Here is a 13894-nt window from a genome sequence, read left to right on the forward strand (position 1 = left end):
TCCAGGACCTAGCAAAGAGTGTGGCAGACGCTCTGCAGATACCATTAGAAGAAGTCAAGAGCACCCATCACAAGTTCCTTGACATACTCCACTCCTTCTCATCCTCAAAAATAGCCCTTCCTGTTAATGAGGCTCTTCTGGACCCCGCGAAAACCATATGGCAGACCCCAGCATCTGTGGCTCCTACATGCAAGTGGGCCGACAAAAAATATTATGCCCCAGCAAGGGAGATGAAATTCCTTCTCCCACCCTCCACCCAACTCCATTGTGATGGACGCTGTCAGCTCTCGTGGCCATCAACACCAAATGAGGCCTGCTCCCTACAATGAGGATTGGAAGCATTTGGACCTCTTTGGAAGGAAAGCCTACTCTTCTGCCTATTGAATTGCCAATTACCAAGCCCTAACTGTGAAATACAACTATGTGAATTACTAGAAAATCAGCAGTTTTATTGATCAGCTGCTTGACCTGCTCCGCTACCAATTCAAAGCCATCATTCAGGAGGGACAGTTAGTGGCCAAGACAACACTACAATCTGTTCTGGATGCAGCCAACACAGCCCGAGGTCCATCTCCATGGTGGTGATTATCTGACATGTTCCATGACTACATCTGTTGAGCGTCCCTAATGAAGTCTAGTCAACTGTTGAAGACCTTCCCTTTGAAGGCATCAAGCTCTTTGCAGAGAAGATGGATTCCTCTCTTTGCACCCTAAAAGAGTATAGGGCTACTCTCTGCTCACTGGGCATGGGCATCTGCACACCAGGACAAGAGAAAATTTAGTTCGCAGCCCCAGTACAAACCATGTATTTTCCAATACCCAACTCAACGCTACTACAAGCCTCGGAGGAAGAAAATTAAGTTAACTAGTCATAAATAGTCTGTCCCACAGTCTTTCACATCCCAGCCATCCACTTCCAAGCACCAATTTTGACATGTTGGTCAATGCGACGATAGACCACTCCCCCCAACCACTACAGCTGACCGCTGCTTTCCACCCATTTGGCCACCGTCTCGTAACGTTCTGCAGCATCTGAGAATGCATAACATCAGACCAGTGGGTCTTAGAGATTGTTCATAATGCGTACTCCATTTTACCTCCCTACCCCCTCAACAACACCCTTCCCTTCTTCAGGGACCCTTCTTGCATAAATTTACTACAACAAGAGAGAGATCATCATCTCCTCCGGTTAGGAGCCATAGAACCGGTACCTCAACATCTATGAGGCAAAGGGTTTTACTCTCGTTATTTCCTAATACCCAAGAGGAAGGGAGGTTGGAGACCCATATTAGACCTCAGAGTACTCAAGTTTGTCAGAGCTCAAAAATTCAAGATGGTCACTCTAGCAACAATTATTCCAGCATTAGAGAAGGCAAATGGGTTTTCAGCTGTCTACCTTCAGGACACCTGCTTCCGTATCTCAATCCTACCATCTCACAGACAGTTCCTTAGATTTAACCTAGGACAAGGCTACTACCAGTACAGAGTATTGCCCTTTGGGCTATCATCTGCTGTGAGAGTATTCTCCAAGGTTCTCTCAGAAGTGGCCGTGCACTTACGTTCCTAAGGGATCATGATTTACCCTTACCTGGACGATTGCCTCCTCCAAACTCAGTCCCTCGCTGACTCACCAAATCTGCAATAGACTTTTTCACAGAACTGGGCCTACAGATCAATGCCCAGAAATCAACCCTCGTTCCAGTTCAACTCCCGGGATTCATAGGCACCGACCTCAACTAGTTACAGGTCAGAGCACTCCGCTCTCAGTGCAGATTCCTCTTCTTGGCCACACTCATAGAGACCATTCAAAAGAGCCCACAAATATCAGCCAGACACTGCCTCCAACTCTTGGGGCATATGGCAGAAGGAGCAGCGATGATACCACATGCCAGGCGTCAGATGCAATGCCTCCAGATGTGCTTCAGATCTATTTACAAACCAAACAGACTAGACTAGAGCTAAGGGCGGTCAGGAATGTATTTCCTCCCACTGATCAAGGGATCACAAACGAGACTCCTAACAGACCACATGGCATGTATGTACTACATAAGTCGACAAGGGGGAGCCAGCATTCCCCTCCCATTGTGCAGAAGCAATGAGACTATGGAACTGGTATATCTCCCATGGCGTCACACTGTCAGCAGCTTACCTCCTGGGTACACACAACTTGACAGCAGACTGTCTGTCACAGATTCCCACACAACCATGAGTGGGAGATAAACCAGATGTACTTCACGACCTATTCAGGCAGTGGGGCACATCAACCACAGAACAGTTCACCACTTACCTACGCTACTGCTCCAGATCAGAGATAGGACAACAGTCCATGGGCAGTGCTCTCCTCCTCATCTTCTCTATGCCTTTCCTCCTTTTCCCCTATTGTAGAAAGTCCTGATAAAAATAAAAAGAGAGAGCACATGTCATACTTGATTGCTCCTACTTGGCCAAGACAGACCTGACCCTTACTTGTCATAGCTCACAACATGACCACCGATCTCTCTCCCTTGCACTCCATACCTCCTCTCGCGGAACAAAGGACGGACTCCGCATCACAACCTAGGGATTCTTCGCCTCAAGGCGTGGCTCCTTCATGGCTCCAACACCTAGAGAACTCCTGCTTGAAGGAGGTACAAGAGGTATTACGACACAATAGAAAGTCCTAAACACACCATACTTACCTGCAAAAATGGTCCAGGTTCCGTTTTTGGTGTTCTTCCCAATAGATCTCCCCAACATCTGCAGCTATTCCAAAGATCCTAGAATATGTACTGACCCTAAAAAGATTGGGATTATCTTTCAGCTTTCGGAATGCACCTAGCAGCTATAGCAGCCTTCCTCCAACAAGTAGAGGGATACCCAGTACTATCACACCCAATCACTAAGATTCCTCAGGGGTATAGTAAACCTTTTCCCATAGCCCTGACTTCTTATCCCCACATGGGACGCAAACCTGGTATTGCAAGGACTGATTAGGTCTCCCTTCGAACCCATAGCCACCTGTTTGCTATCAGGAAGGCCGTTTTCATTGAGAGGTATGTAAGCAATCACCCTAGATAGGAGAATAGGAGAAATGGCAGCTCTGATGGCACATTCCACACACAGTATTCTTTCGGGACAAAGTTATGCTCAGGCCACATCCAAAATTCATCCCTAAGTTAACCTCTCCATTGCACATGAATCAATTGATTCACCTTCCAACCTTCTACCGACACAACAGATAGAAGCCAGGAGACCCCTTTCCTGTTACCTGGATAGGACGAAGACTTTCAGAAACTCTCCTAAGCTCTTCCTCTCTATTGGAGAAAGGTCCAAGGCTCTTAGCAGTATTACTTCAGAGACTCTCCAATGGGTCTCAAACTGCATTAGACAATGTTACCAAGTTTGCAATATGATCTCTTCTTATAGTATTCGCACACACTCCACGAGGTCAATCTCATCCATCGCCTTCTTCAAGAATGTCCCTATCAGAGATCTGTAGAGCGGTGATATGGGCATCAGTCCACACCTTCTCAGAACATTATGCAATCACTGGGGACTCCGCCTCCAATGCCATCTTCGGCACCACAGTACTGTCATCTGTAACGGACCCAACTCCAAAGTCCCAGCCCTCCAATAGGGATACTGCTCAGGAGTCACCCATAGGGACGCTACTCAAAGAAGAAAAAAGTTATTTACCTTGTGCAGTAATGATGGTTCTTCAAGATGTGTGTCCTGATGTGTGCTCCACAACCCCACCCTTCTCCCCTCTACTTTGGAGTTCTTTTCTATTACTCTGCGTTAGAGAAAGAACTAAGGGAGGTTAGCCCATGTGCGCTGACTCTCCTCGTGGTAGGGCCTAACGGACACTGCTATCGAAGTTCTCCAATCAGCAGTGCAGGGACGCAAGCACACCTAAAGGGGAGCAGCTATAGGGACACATGTCAAAGAACCATTGTTACTGCACAAGGTGAGTAACTTCTTTTTGCAAACCAGATGATGCATCATTTAATTTCTTACGTCCCCAGTGGATTTGTGTTGGGATTTTGGGTTTTTTTGCACTCATCACCATACTTCTAGAGGCACAAACAATAAATATGAAAAAATACCGACAGTACTAACTTCCTGAGTTATCTGGGGTTGATCGTATTTGCTTTCAACACTAGAGATCTTTAAAGATAAAATATGCTCTGAAAACTACTGCCTTCATTTTCTCTGTTTATTTTTTTTATCAGAATCAAACTTTGAAAAGTGACGTTGGATGTATTTCTAATACTGCTCCTGACATATGCATAGTGTATAAACTTCATTTGGAGTGCGGCAGATTAATAAATCTTGTTGACTGGTTAGAGGTATGTGAAGATGAAAATATTAACTATATATGTGTATAGTCTCTAGATTTTGCTGACTTTTTTTTTTTGCATGCTTTTCTTTGTTTTGTTTTTGTTTCTCTTCAGTGCCATCACTTTTGAAAGCCAGTCTTCTCATGCCACACTGATTCCTGTCCCTGCAAGTACTTGTAAGGCCCACAAATCACCATCCCACTCAACCTCCCCTCCTAGTGCTGGGCATCATTTATTACCAGCACTGCTATCCCAACAATGAAAATCCCTGTTGCTGCTTGTACCTTGTTTATGTTCAGTGTAAACCAAATGTTATGCTTTACAGAGCTACTTTTTCTTCTTTAGCTTTTTAACATTTGCTGATGCACGTTTTCACAGAAAAGCCTGTGTAATGTAAGTACTGTCTCTGAGATATGTGTGATTGGAGGGGTTATGCATCTTATCTTTGCTCTTTAGGCCTTTTCAACGGTGGTAATGGCGGTTGAGGGAACAGACCCAGATTCAGTGGCCACAGACCAGGTGGATGAAATTATCCAGTATCCTTTGTTGTTTCTCGCTTGAATTTATTTTTTAATGTTCACATACGTACAAACCAGTGGCCTTTTTCTCGTGGATGAACAAAGCTTTTACAAATGCAGCTTCCCCATGCACTGAGAACTGACTGAAAGAGGGCTAAATACTTTTCAATTAATCTTCTTATAATAAAAAAAATACAAAAGGAGGGTTGACCATTTGTCATATGGCGCTTTTTGCCAAAACCTTAATTCTTTTAGGGTTGGGTGAGGTGAGGTCCCAAGTGCCAGAGAATGTTGTTAGTATAATATATGTCCCAATTTCATTATTCCGTAGCATACTGTAGATTTCCTTTAAAAATGTCAACTTGCATTTAATATTTCTAAGGAAGTTAAATCCTTTACCATTTAAAATCAAGTATATCTAGGTGTTGAGAGATGAATGGCACAAACAAGCACATCAAAGCATCACCTCACCTATTATGCATTAATGCTTGAATTGAAGTCAAAAGTTGGGGCATTGTTTCTGCAACCAGAGGATGGGTTTCATTCAGGTGGTTGGGGTTCTTCCCCTCATTCTTCCAGTTTTGTTGTCCAGGGATGTACAAATAAAATAACCCTAAATATTTTATGAGTTTACAAAATTAATATTGTGTAGCCCTCTCGCCTCACCTCTCCGTAGTCACCACTACATCCAACCCAAACAGCGGCACAGGTTAGAGCAGTGGTTCTCAAATTTTTTTTACTGGTGACCCCTTTCACATAGCAAGCCTCTGAGTATGACCCCCCCTTATAAATTAAAATCGCTTTTTTTATATATTTAACACTATTATAAATGCTGGAGGCAAAGTGGAGTGTGGGGGGGAGGCTGACAGCTCGCAACCCCCCATGTAATAACCTCGTGATCCCCTGAGGGGTCCCGACCCCCAGTTTGAGAACCCCTGAGTTAGAGCAAGAGCTACTTTATCCTGTAGGTCAGAGGTCATGTTGCCTTGATTTAAATGAATTTCAATTTTGTGCTTACTATGCACCAATAAATCCCTCCCATACCAGAGAGAAATGTAAGTGCTTACTTCATTCAATTCAATTATTTTAATCATGACATATATACTTGTTAATTTCCTTTACAAGAACTTCCAGCGCTCGTTTTATTAGAGCTGTTTCAGAACTGGAACTCTTAGGGTTCATAAAGCCTAGCAAACAGAAAACAGATCATGTGGCAAGGCTGACATGGGGAGGCTGTTAAATGATAGAACAAGTTGAGAAAGACCAACCAATGTATGCATGCTGCCTGTGAAAGTTCATTATGGCATATGGGGGACAATGCAGCCATTGGGACAAATTAATCCCTTATGTAACTCTACTGATGTTAAAGGAGTTAAACTAAGGATGAATTTGACCTCTTATGTACTATATTCTAATAGCCAACAAAATACTACCTCTTTTCTATACATGTTTGTATGGAGTCAAGGAGTCAGCTTTAGTACATGATTTAATATTCTCTTAAAATTGCAAAGTTCTGACCACTGCTCTGTACCAGTTTTCATCTTCTCTTATGTATGATGTGGTTTAGGCTAGGAGGCCAGAATGCGATTGTGTTGTGCGATTTTCTTTTAATGTGTAACCATGAATGCTGAATTTAATTTGCTCACTATCTGGATTTAAATGGTCATGTTATGAAATGTTCTCCAGATACTGCATATTTTCAAAAAATCATTCTGCTGAGAATTGAAATAACAAGCCTCTGTGACCAGAACCCACTGAGCCCTCCCCTTGCAGTGTGCAGTACCAGCCACTCTGAGCAGAACTATTTGATGATCCTGGTGATGGTGCCCTGGGAAGACTTGTCTACATACAGAAGAAAACCAGGTTTCTGTGTTAGAAAATAAAGGAAAAGTGTTTCTGAAGGGACAAAAACAATTGTTACTATCCAATTTGATAACATAGCTGGACAGTAAATAAGACTATTTCAAAAATACTCCTTTAGCTAACCTGCGTTATCAATCAGATTTCATTATCCGCATAGGAGATACGAGAACATTGCTCAATTAGGAGTGTTGAAGGAAGGTAATAAAATACCCATTTAAAGTACAAGGTCATCATTTCTCTTCTCTCTCCCTCCGTCTCCCCTTTTCCCCCACAGATTTTTGTTCATTGGGCAGTGGGACAAGCAAGGGAAACAGCTGTGTGGGAATAATGTAATTGTTGACATAATTTTATAACTGACAGATGTTCAGCCACTGATATCACTTGATAGATGGAACATTCCAAACCATTTGTGCCCTGTGCAAGGAATGAAACAAGTTTAACCATGGGGCTGTCCTGTCATAGTGAAGTGTAGACATTAAGACAGAACCACTCCAGATCACAAACCTAGCAATTCTGAATTGTTTGTAAAGTGCCATCAGTCTGGAGGTACAATGTGGGAGCCTAAAATAAGGCTACACTGTTTCTCAGCATTAAAAATCTGCAATACAGGTTTGTCCTGATATAGTAATCTATTGTGATTTCTTTCCCCAGGAAGATAAATAGTTGAAGTAAAAATGATTTTGTGCAGTGTTTTTGACTTTTTAAGTTAGACTGAAGATCTCAGTATGGAATAGTGTGGGCAAGCTGGCCTACTTCAAAGCAAGGACCAAGGTTATATTTTTTCTGATGAGCTGATACCCCCCAAAAGTACTCAAATACATTCTCAATGTGGTGTGTGCAAACTTCAGCCCAGAGAGTCTTATTACCGTTACTAGGAGCTGCACAGCTAAAGGGTTAGTGAATTTACTCCTAAAGCCCAACCAATGCTTCCCAGCCCAACGAGTGGAAACTTTGACAGGTAACTGCATGCTGTCCAAAAAGACTTCTACCCATAAAATCTTTAGTTCTTTTGGGGGGTGGGGGAGAGGACTCCCCAGGTTGCCTTGTTTGCTGCAATGCCGGTAATTACATTTCTGAAGAACCCACTTACTCATATGCAGAGAAAAATAAATTCTACACATTTATTTTGACTACTTTGCTCCTCTCTTATTTTTGCCCAGTTTTTGTTCTGCACTTGCGCTAATTACACTCTAAATCTGTAAGTAGCTTTAACTTTAAAAAATCTCTGTAATCTTTATCCTTGGAAGTGCTCAATAATCTACTAGTTCTTAGCGTTTTTCCTCTTAAACAACTGAAGTTCACACATGCTTAGTAGCTTTATTTTAAAGTGAGTTTTAAAATTCCATGCTTTAGTAATGTGTCTAGCTGATCATGGATGTACCTGAAAAGGCTAAATGTGGTAGACTTAACAGAAATTACATGTTTAAATCTCTGTAATAGGAAAATATAACAAAGGATGTATTCAGACAGACATTTATTAGCTAACTATACAATTCATGGCAATATTGCTTATTGTAGGAAGTCTTGTTCAAATGCAACCCCTCTGACTCAAGAAGATATATTGTTGATGGGTTCAATAGGGACTACCAAAATGAGCCTGGCCAGAAAGATGTCAGGTTTGAAGGTAGGCGATGAAGCTAGTGGATTCTCTGAAGATAAGGGATACCCCACATCCCTTGCACAAGCACAGGTTAAAATATATTTATTTATGATGTAATCCTCTTCCCATGCCAGTGTTGATGTACAGGGTGGATACCATTCTTTCCATTCCTTTCTGTCATTTGCTGCTGCTTCCATTTGCCCTGTGGTGTTAAGAGATACTCTAGGAATTATTTGGGGCAAGTTCTATGGTCTGTTATACAGGAGGTCAGACTCGATCACAGTGGTCCCTTTTGGCCTTGGAATCTTTGATATTGATGATTCTGCCCTCCCTTGTAAGGGTTCTCTTGCATGCATTGTTGCTTCACACTAGGTGTTTCCACTTGACAGCTTCATGTTCAGCATTTCCTTCTGATTTGGGTGGAAACAAGCTGCTGGTGGGTGATGAAGTATTTCCAAACAATATCGTTTGTAGGCACTTATTTTCAAAGGTGTATTGTTTTGTTGATCTCCAGCTCTCAGCTGTATGTTAGCATCAAGACAGTTTAATCTTGGTGATCTCAACTGAAAATTCTTAGTTTTGTGCTATTGCTGTATCTTTGATTTTAAGCATTGTTGAGTAAATGTTATGGATCCCTTTCCTATCCTTGATGTCACTTCCTTCTTGAGGTCACAGTTGGCTCATATGGTGCTGCACTCATGTAGATGAACTGTACTACTTTGATGTGTTTTGCCTTTTATATGATGCTGTTGTCGCACATCTGAGTTTCAAGGATATTTGTTTTACCAAAACTAATTTTGAGCCCTGCTTCACCTGCTATTTTTGCTAAATTGTCTGCTGTTTCACTCTTTATTTTTTTTTTTTAAATAATCTTTCATCTTTAATCATCACTGTTGGCACACAGGGTGAAAACCAGTCTAGGCATTTGTCATCTACCATGCTATACTGGTGTTTGTGTTGCTAATTGTCATAAACTGGATAATTAAGTCTATGTCATAACATGTAGCCATTTCATGCCAATAGCCACATTGAACCACTCTGGCTGTTCACCCTTAGAGATCAATTTGCATCTCTGTATGTGGCCTTGATGATCTTGACTATTTTAACTGGGATTATGTGGTACTGAAGAATATTCCACGATTTATCCCTGTGAACTATCAAAAGCCTTGGCAGAAAAATAAATGAATAGGGAAGCTTGCCCTCCTATGTGTTTTTCTGTGATGGTCCTTAGTGTGAGTATCTGATGTACACTGGCTCTCTTGAGCCTGAATCCAGCCTGTTGCACATTGAGGTGGCTGCTGGTCCCAAGCCTGGATAAAATGGGGAGGGTTGAGCCCAAGGCCAACCACTTAGTCTTGTGAAAACACTTCACTGGTTACAAAAACCACCATGCTACCCTTCCAGTAAAAATGGACACTGTCAACCCCTCATGCTGCAGGTTTCCTAGTGAAAACTAGTCTCTGGATGCCAAGACCCCACAACGTTTGATGCTGGCATCACAAAAACGTTTCAGAGTTGGTTAGTGTAATGTGAGAATGGTGTTTCAAACCTCAAAGATCTTCCAGATTGTGAAGGAGATAGACAACTATGGACTTGAATCCTGAGTATCAATGAGATAAGATTCATCTAGATCAAGCAAGAGAAGAAATCTCATTTATTCTGGTCGTTGTGACACAAATGCTCAGGGAGTAGTGCTCATTATGCCTGATTTCAGGGAAGGGGGAAAATCAATCAACTAGGAACCTGAATCCATCATATACAGCAGACTCCAAACCAGATTCTTAAAGATGTCAATCATACAGCACTGTTCTGATGAACATGGTGAAGAGGATAAAGATGAGTTATGTACTGTAATTGCCTCTAAAATGTGACCAACAGAATACCTAAACATGACTTACTCCTTGTGACAGGTGACTTTAATGCTAAAATAGAACATAACAACCAAGGAATGGAAAGAGCAACTGAGGAAAGCATGCACTGGGAACAAACAACAAAATGGCAAGACACTCCTTGAACTGTGCTCAGGATCAGACCTAGCAAGTTAAGGTCAGCTTTGAACAGAAAGTGGTAAAGAAAAAAGTATAAAATTAAAAATCAAAACACTGTGAGAAATCCTAACTTTAACTAAGGAACAGATTGGAGGCACTGCCAAAAGCAGAGGTGAGACAGACTGTACTGGAAGAAAAATGGGCAGTGCTCCAAGATAATGGGATTAAAGCCGCAGCATTCCCAGGTGGATATCAACAGAGGCAGAACAAGAATTGGATAAGCCAAGAAACATAGCATCCCATCAAGGGAAGAAGGTACTGAAATACTCCTGCATATTAAGGCCAACAAACTCTTGAGAAAAGCAGAAGAGGAGAATAACAAAGCAAAAAGCAAGGAAAGATAAGCAGCTGAAGCTGCTGCTGATAGGAAACCACAGAGTGGTTTACCAAATGACTAAAATCCTGTGTGCAAATTTCAACAGAGCCAATAAGCACAATGGAAAAATGCTTACAACTGAGGTAAAACTGAGCAGCTGGACAGCGCATCAACATCCTCAATCGAGCCAGCCCCCATCAGCATCCAATTTTGATTAAATGTGAATTACACTGTTGTTCGAACCTTTTCACATGCTTTAATTTTGGGGATTGACAAATATTCTTGTTGCTTAGTTATTGGTAAGAGATCACATGGTATGTTCTGACTGCAAAGGACAAGTACTTGTGTGAATTTTAAGATCTAGTTTCTGTAAATATGTACACCTACATTGGTTTTATGTAGTAAAATTCAATTGCTACAGAGTTTGTGAAAAGTAAGGAAGGCACAAATGACTGAAGCTTCTTTTTAAAAAGACTGAAGGAATGTGCTGTTTGTCTGATGGGCTCTATTAAAACTAGAAAACTGTGTGCTGGGCCACAGCCTAGTGCATCATTAGCCTGCCCTCAACTGTAAAATATTAGTTATCCATGTTGTGTTTAACACCCTTACTACTTAGAAACAGGAACTGGAAATAAGATTGTGTTCAAGTACTACTGCTCAATTATTGTTTAGTTCTAGGCTTAATGTTGTACTAATCTTTGAGAGAACCCTTCATACTCTGACTAGAAAATGAGACAAACAGGACTTGATAGACTAGGGCTGGGCAAACTGCAGGCCGGATCTGACCAGCAGGATTGCCCAGTGGTGCTGCAAGCCTTGTGCTGCTTTCAGAAGCGGCCAGCATCATGGGGTGGTGGGGCTGCAGAAAGACTTATGTGTTGCCCTTGCCTCTAGGCACCGCCCCCTGCAGCTCCTATTGGCCAGAAACAGGGAACCATGGCCAATGGGAGCTTTGAGGGAGGTACCTGGAGGTGCAGCAAGGGCTGTGTGCAGAGCCCTGCGCTGCCCCCCTCCCCCCTGGGGCTGTGCAGGGCTGTGGTGCCAGCTGCTTCCCGGAGCAGTGAGGTGCAGGCAGGGAGCCAGCCCTGGCACATGCTGCTGCCACCCCAGAGCTGCTTTAAGTAAGTGGCACCAGGGAGGATTTGGTAGAACAGGATGCTCCTTCCTTACACTATAGCTCCTAGTAATGGACAGCTATTTATAAACTGGTTGCTTGAGTGGGCTAACCCAGCTCCTTAGTGTCACTCTATTAAATGAAAAAATGGTAACTGCATTCAACTGATTTTTGCTTTTGGATTATAGGCTCCAGCTGTACACAAGCCTGTCGGGAAAAAAAATTTAACTCTTAAGTGTAACATTAGTGCAGGCCACAAGTCAGTGCCAAAAATGCAATAATCCAACTGCAGGGAACACCTAAATGGAATATTCTGCCACAGGCGCTTCCACAGAAGCATGGTGATTTTAACAGGTTCCCCACATCCCTGCAGGTCAGGCCCTGGCCTACTCCAAAAGCTTTGGAAAGTGGAAGTCAGGCTTTGCACTTCAAGAGATTTCAAATGAAAGGAAAAAAGGGCAAAAAAGGTGTTCATACATTCCAAGAAGAGATCACGGATCTGCTCTAATCTGTGTAACACAAGTCATAGAACTTCCCCAAAATAATCCCAACAGCATATCTTTTAAAAAGCACACAATCTGATTTAAAATTGGCAGTGATGGAGAATTCACCATGACCCTTGGTATACCAGCATTTGTTTATAGAAGGCTAAAAATCGCTACAGCTTGAGGAAAGAATTGGCAAGACACATACCACCCACCTGTTTCAGACCAATGCATCTTTCCCCTTGTTTAGTGATAGTTGATTAATCTCAGAAAATGCCAGATAGAGGCTCTTAATTGTAATATACACATTTTTCTCTACCACCTTTTTAAATGAGAGGATTATACAGTTCCTTCGAGGAAAAGTTCAAGCGTGAGACCAAATGGCAAGAGCCCACCATGCCTTCAGATGCTAGAAATGCATACGAATAGCACCAAGTTCAGGGAGAAAAGGGGACAAAAAACAAGCAGCAGCAAAAAAGTCTAGAGATTGACATTCAATGATATATTAATCATTCCAAGCCTATGTTACTGTACACACCCCCTGAAAATAGAGATAGGCCAAGGAAGAAAAATGCTGCTTGAGAACTGAGCTTGATGTAGGGATACTTGTTTTAAGAGTTATGCTTTTAACTTTTTGAATCTCACCATCTGTCATTAAATAATTGTCTAAGTCCTCTATAATTTCCCACAACTGAAAATTTAAATAAAAGTAAAAAATGTTTAAACACGACCACCTATGCTATTAATTGTATAAAAAAACCACCCTGAATTTGGCTAAGGTTACCTAGAGCCTTTCAGGTATCTATCATCAACATTTTCTTATCCATCTGGTTCATGCTAAGTTTTTAAACTGGCATTAAGCAAGCTACACTTAGAATACACACGAGACTGTAGTGGTGGTGTACTTGAGATGGAGAGACTGTGGGTCAGCCTAAGCATAGCTATAGTGGGGTGATGGCACATGTTATTTACATTAACTATCCTCCCCCTCATGCTTACCATAAAAGGGAAGATCAACCAGTCAGTGATTCTCTTAGCCCCATTCTACAATGCCCAATCACCATAGCATATTAAGAAATTTGTACTAAATAGTGCACTTATCGCTATAATTCACTCAATGTGGACACCACCTAGCTAATCATTTAGGAGGAGGGATGTCCTGAAAAACAATGCAGGAGACAAAATATACTAGGACACTGGCGTTTAGCTAAGGCTCCACCCTGCTGCAGCAGTGCTCTTCCCCACATCCACAGCTCAACAGCAGAAAATTGCCCTAAAGTAGTCAGTATGAAGGAGAAAGGTTAAGCAGACACATTAGAGATGTCAGTTCATATTCCACGCTTTGGATTTTGAAAGGAATGGGTCTAAGTATTTTTCCCTGTACCTCAAGAAGGAAAAGGGCCAGAGTATAACAGAGGATCTAAAGGAGTTTGCTTCCTTGTCTACTATACTCGTCTTCCAACCCTCAACAGTCCAAGCACAGTGAGTAGCAGAGTAAACTGTGTGCAGCCACAGAGAATATCAGGGTTAGAAGGGACCTCAGGTCGTCATCTAGTCCAACCCCCTGCTCAAAGCAGGACCGATCCCCAATTAAATCATCCCAGCCAGGGCTTTGTCAAGCCTGACCTTAA

General features: G+C 42.2%; 1 protein-coding gene across 3 annotated transcripts in view; it reads left to right on the forward strand.

Annotated features, from left to right (window-relative positions):
- The window catches only part of ORC3 (origin recognition complex subunit 3), a 78600-nt gene extending 70770 nt beyond the window's left edge, over positions 1–7830 (forward strand). For all 3 annotated transcript variants that reach the window (XM_073336633.2, XM_073336634.2, XM_073336636.2), the window contains exons 18-20: positions 4212–4328; positions 4776–4855; positions 5972–7830. In XM_073336633.2, the coding sequence (XP_073192734.1) occupies positions 4212–4328; positions 4776–4855; positions 5972–6077 (303 nt within the window). In that variant the 3' untranslated portion in view covers positions 6078–7830. The remainder of the gene's footprint in view (positions 1–4211; positions 4329–4775; positions 4856–5971) is intronic.
- Positions 7831–13894: the final 6064 nt, after the last annotated feature.

This window comes from Lepidochelys kempii, chromosome 3, assembly GCF_965140285.1.
Source record: "Lepidochelys kempii isolate rLepKem1 chromosome 3, rLepKem1.hap1, whole genome shotgun sequence".
Taxonomy (NCBI): domain Eukaryota; kingdom Metazoa; phylum Chordata; order Testudines; family Cheloniidae; genus Lepidochelys; species Lepidochelys kempii.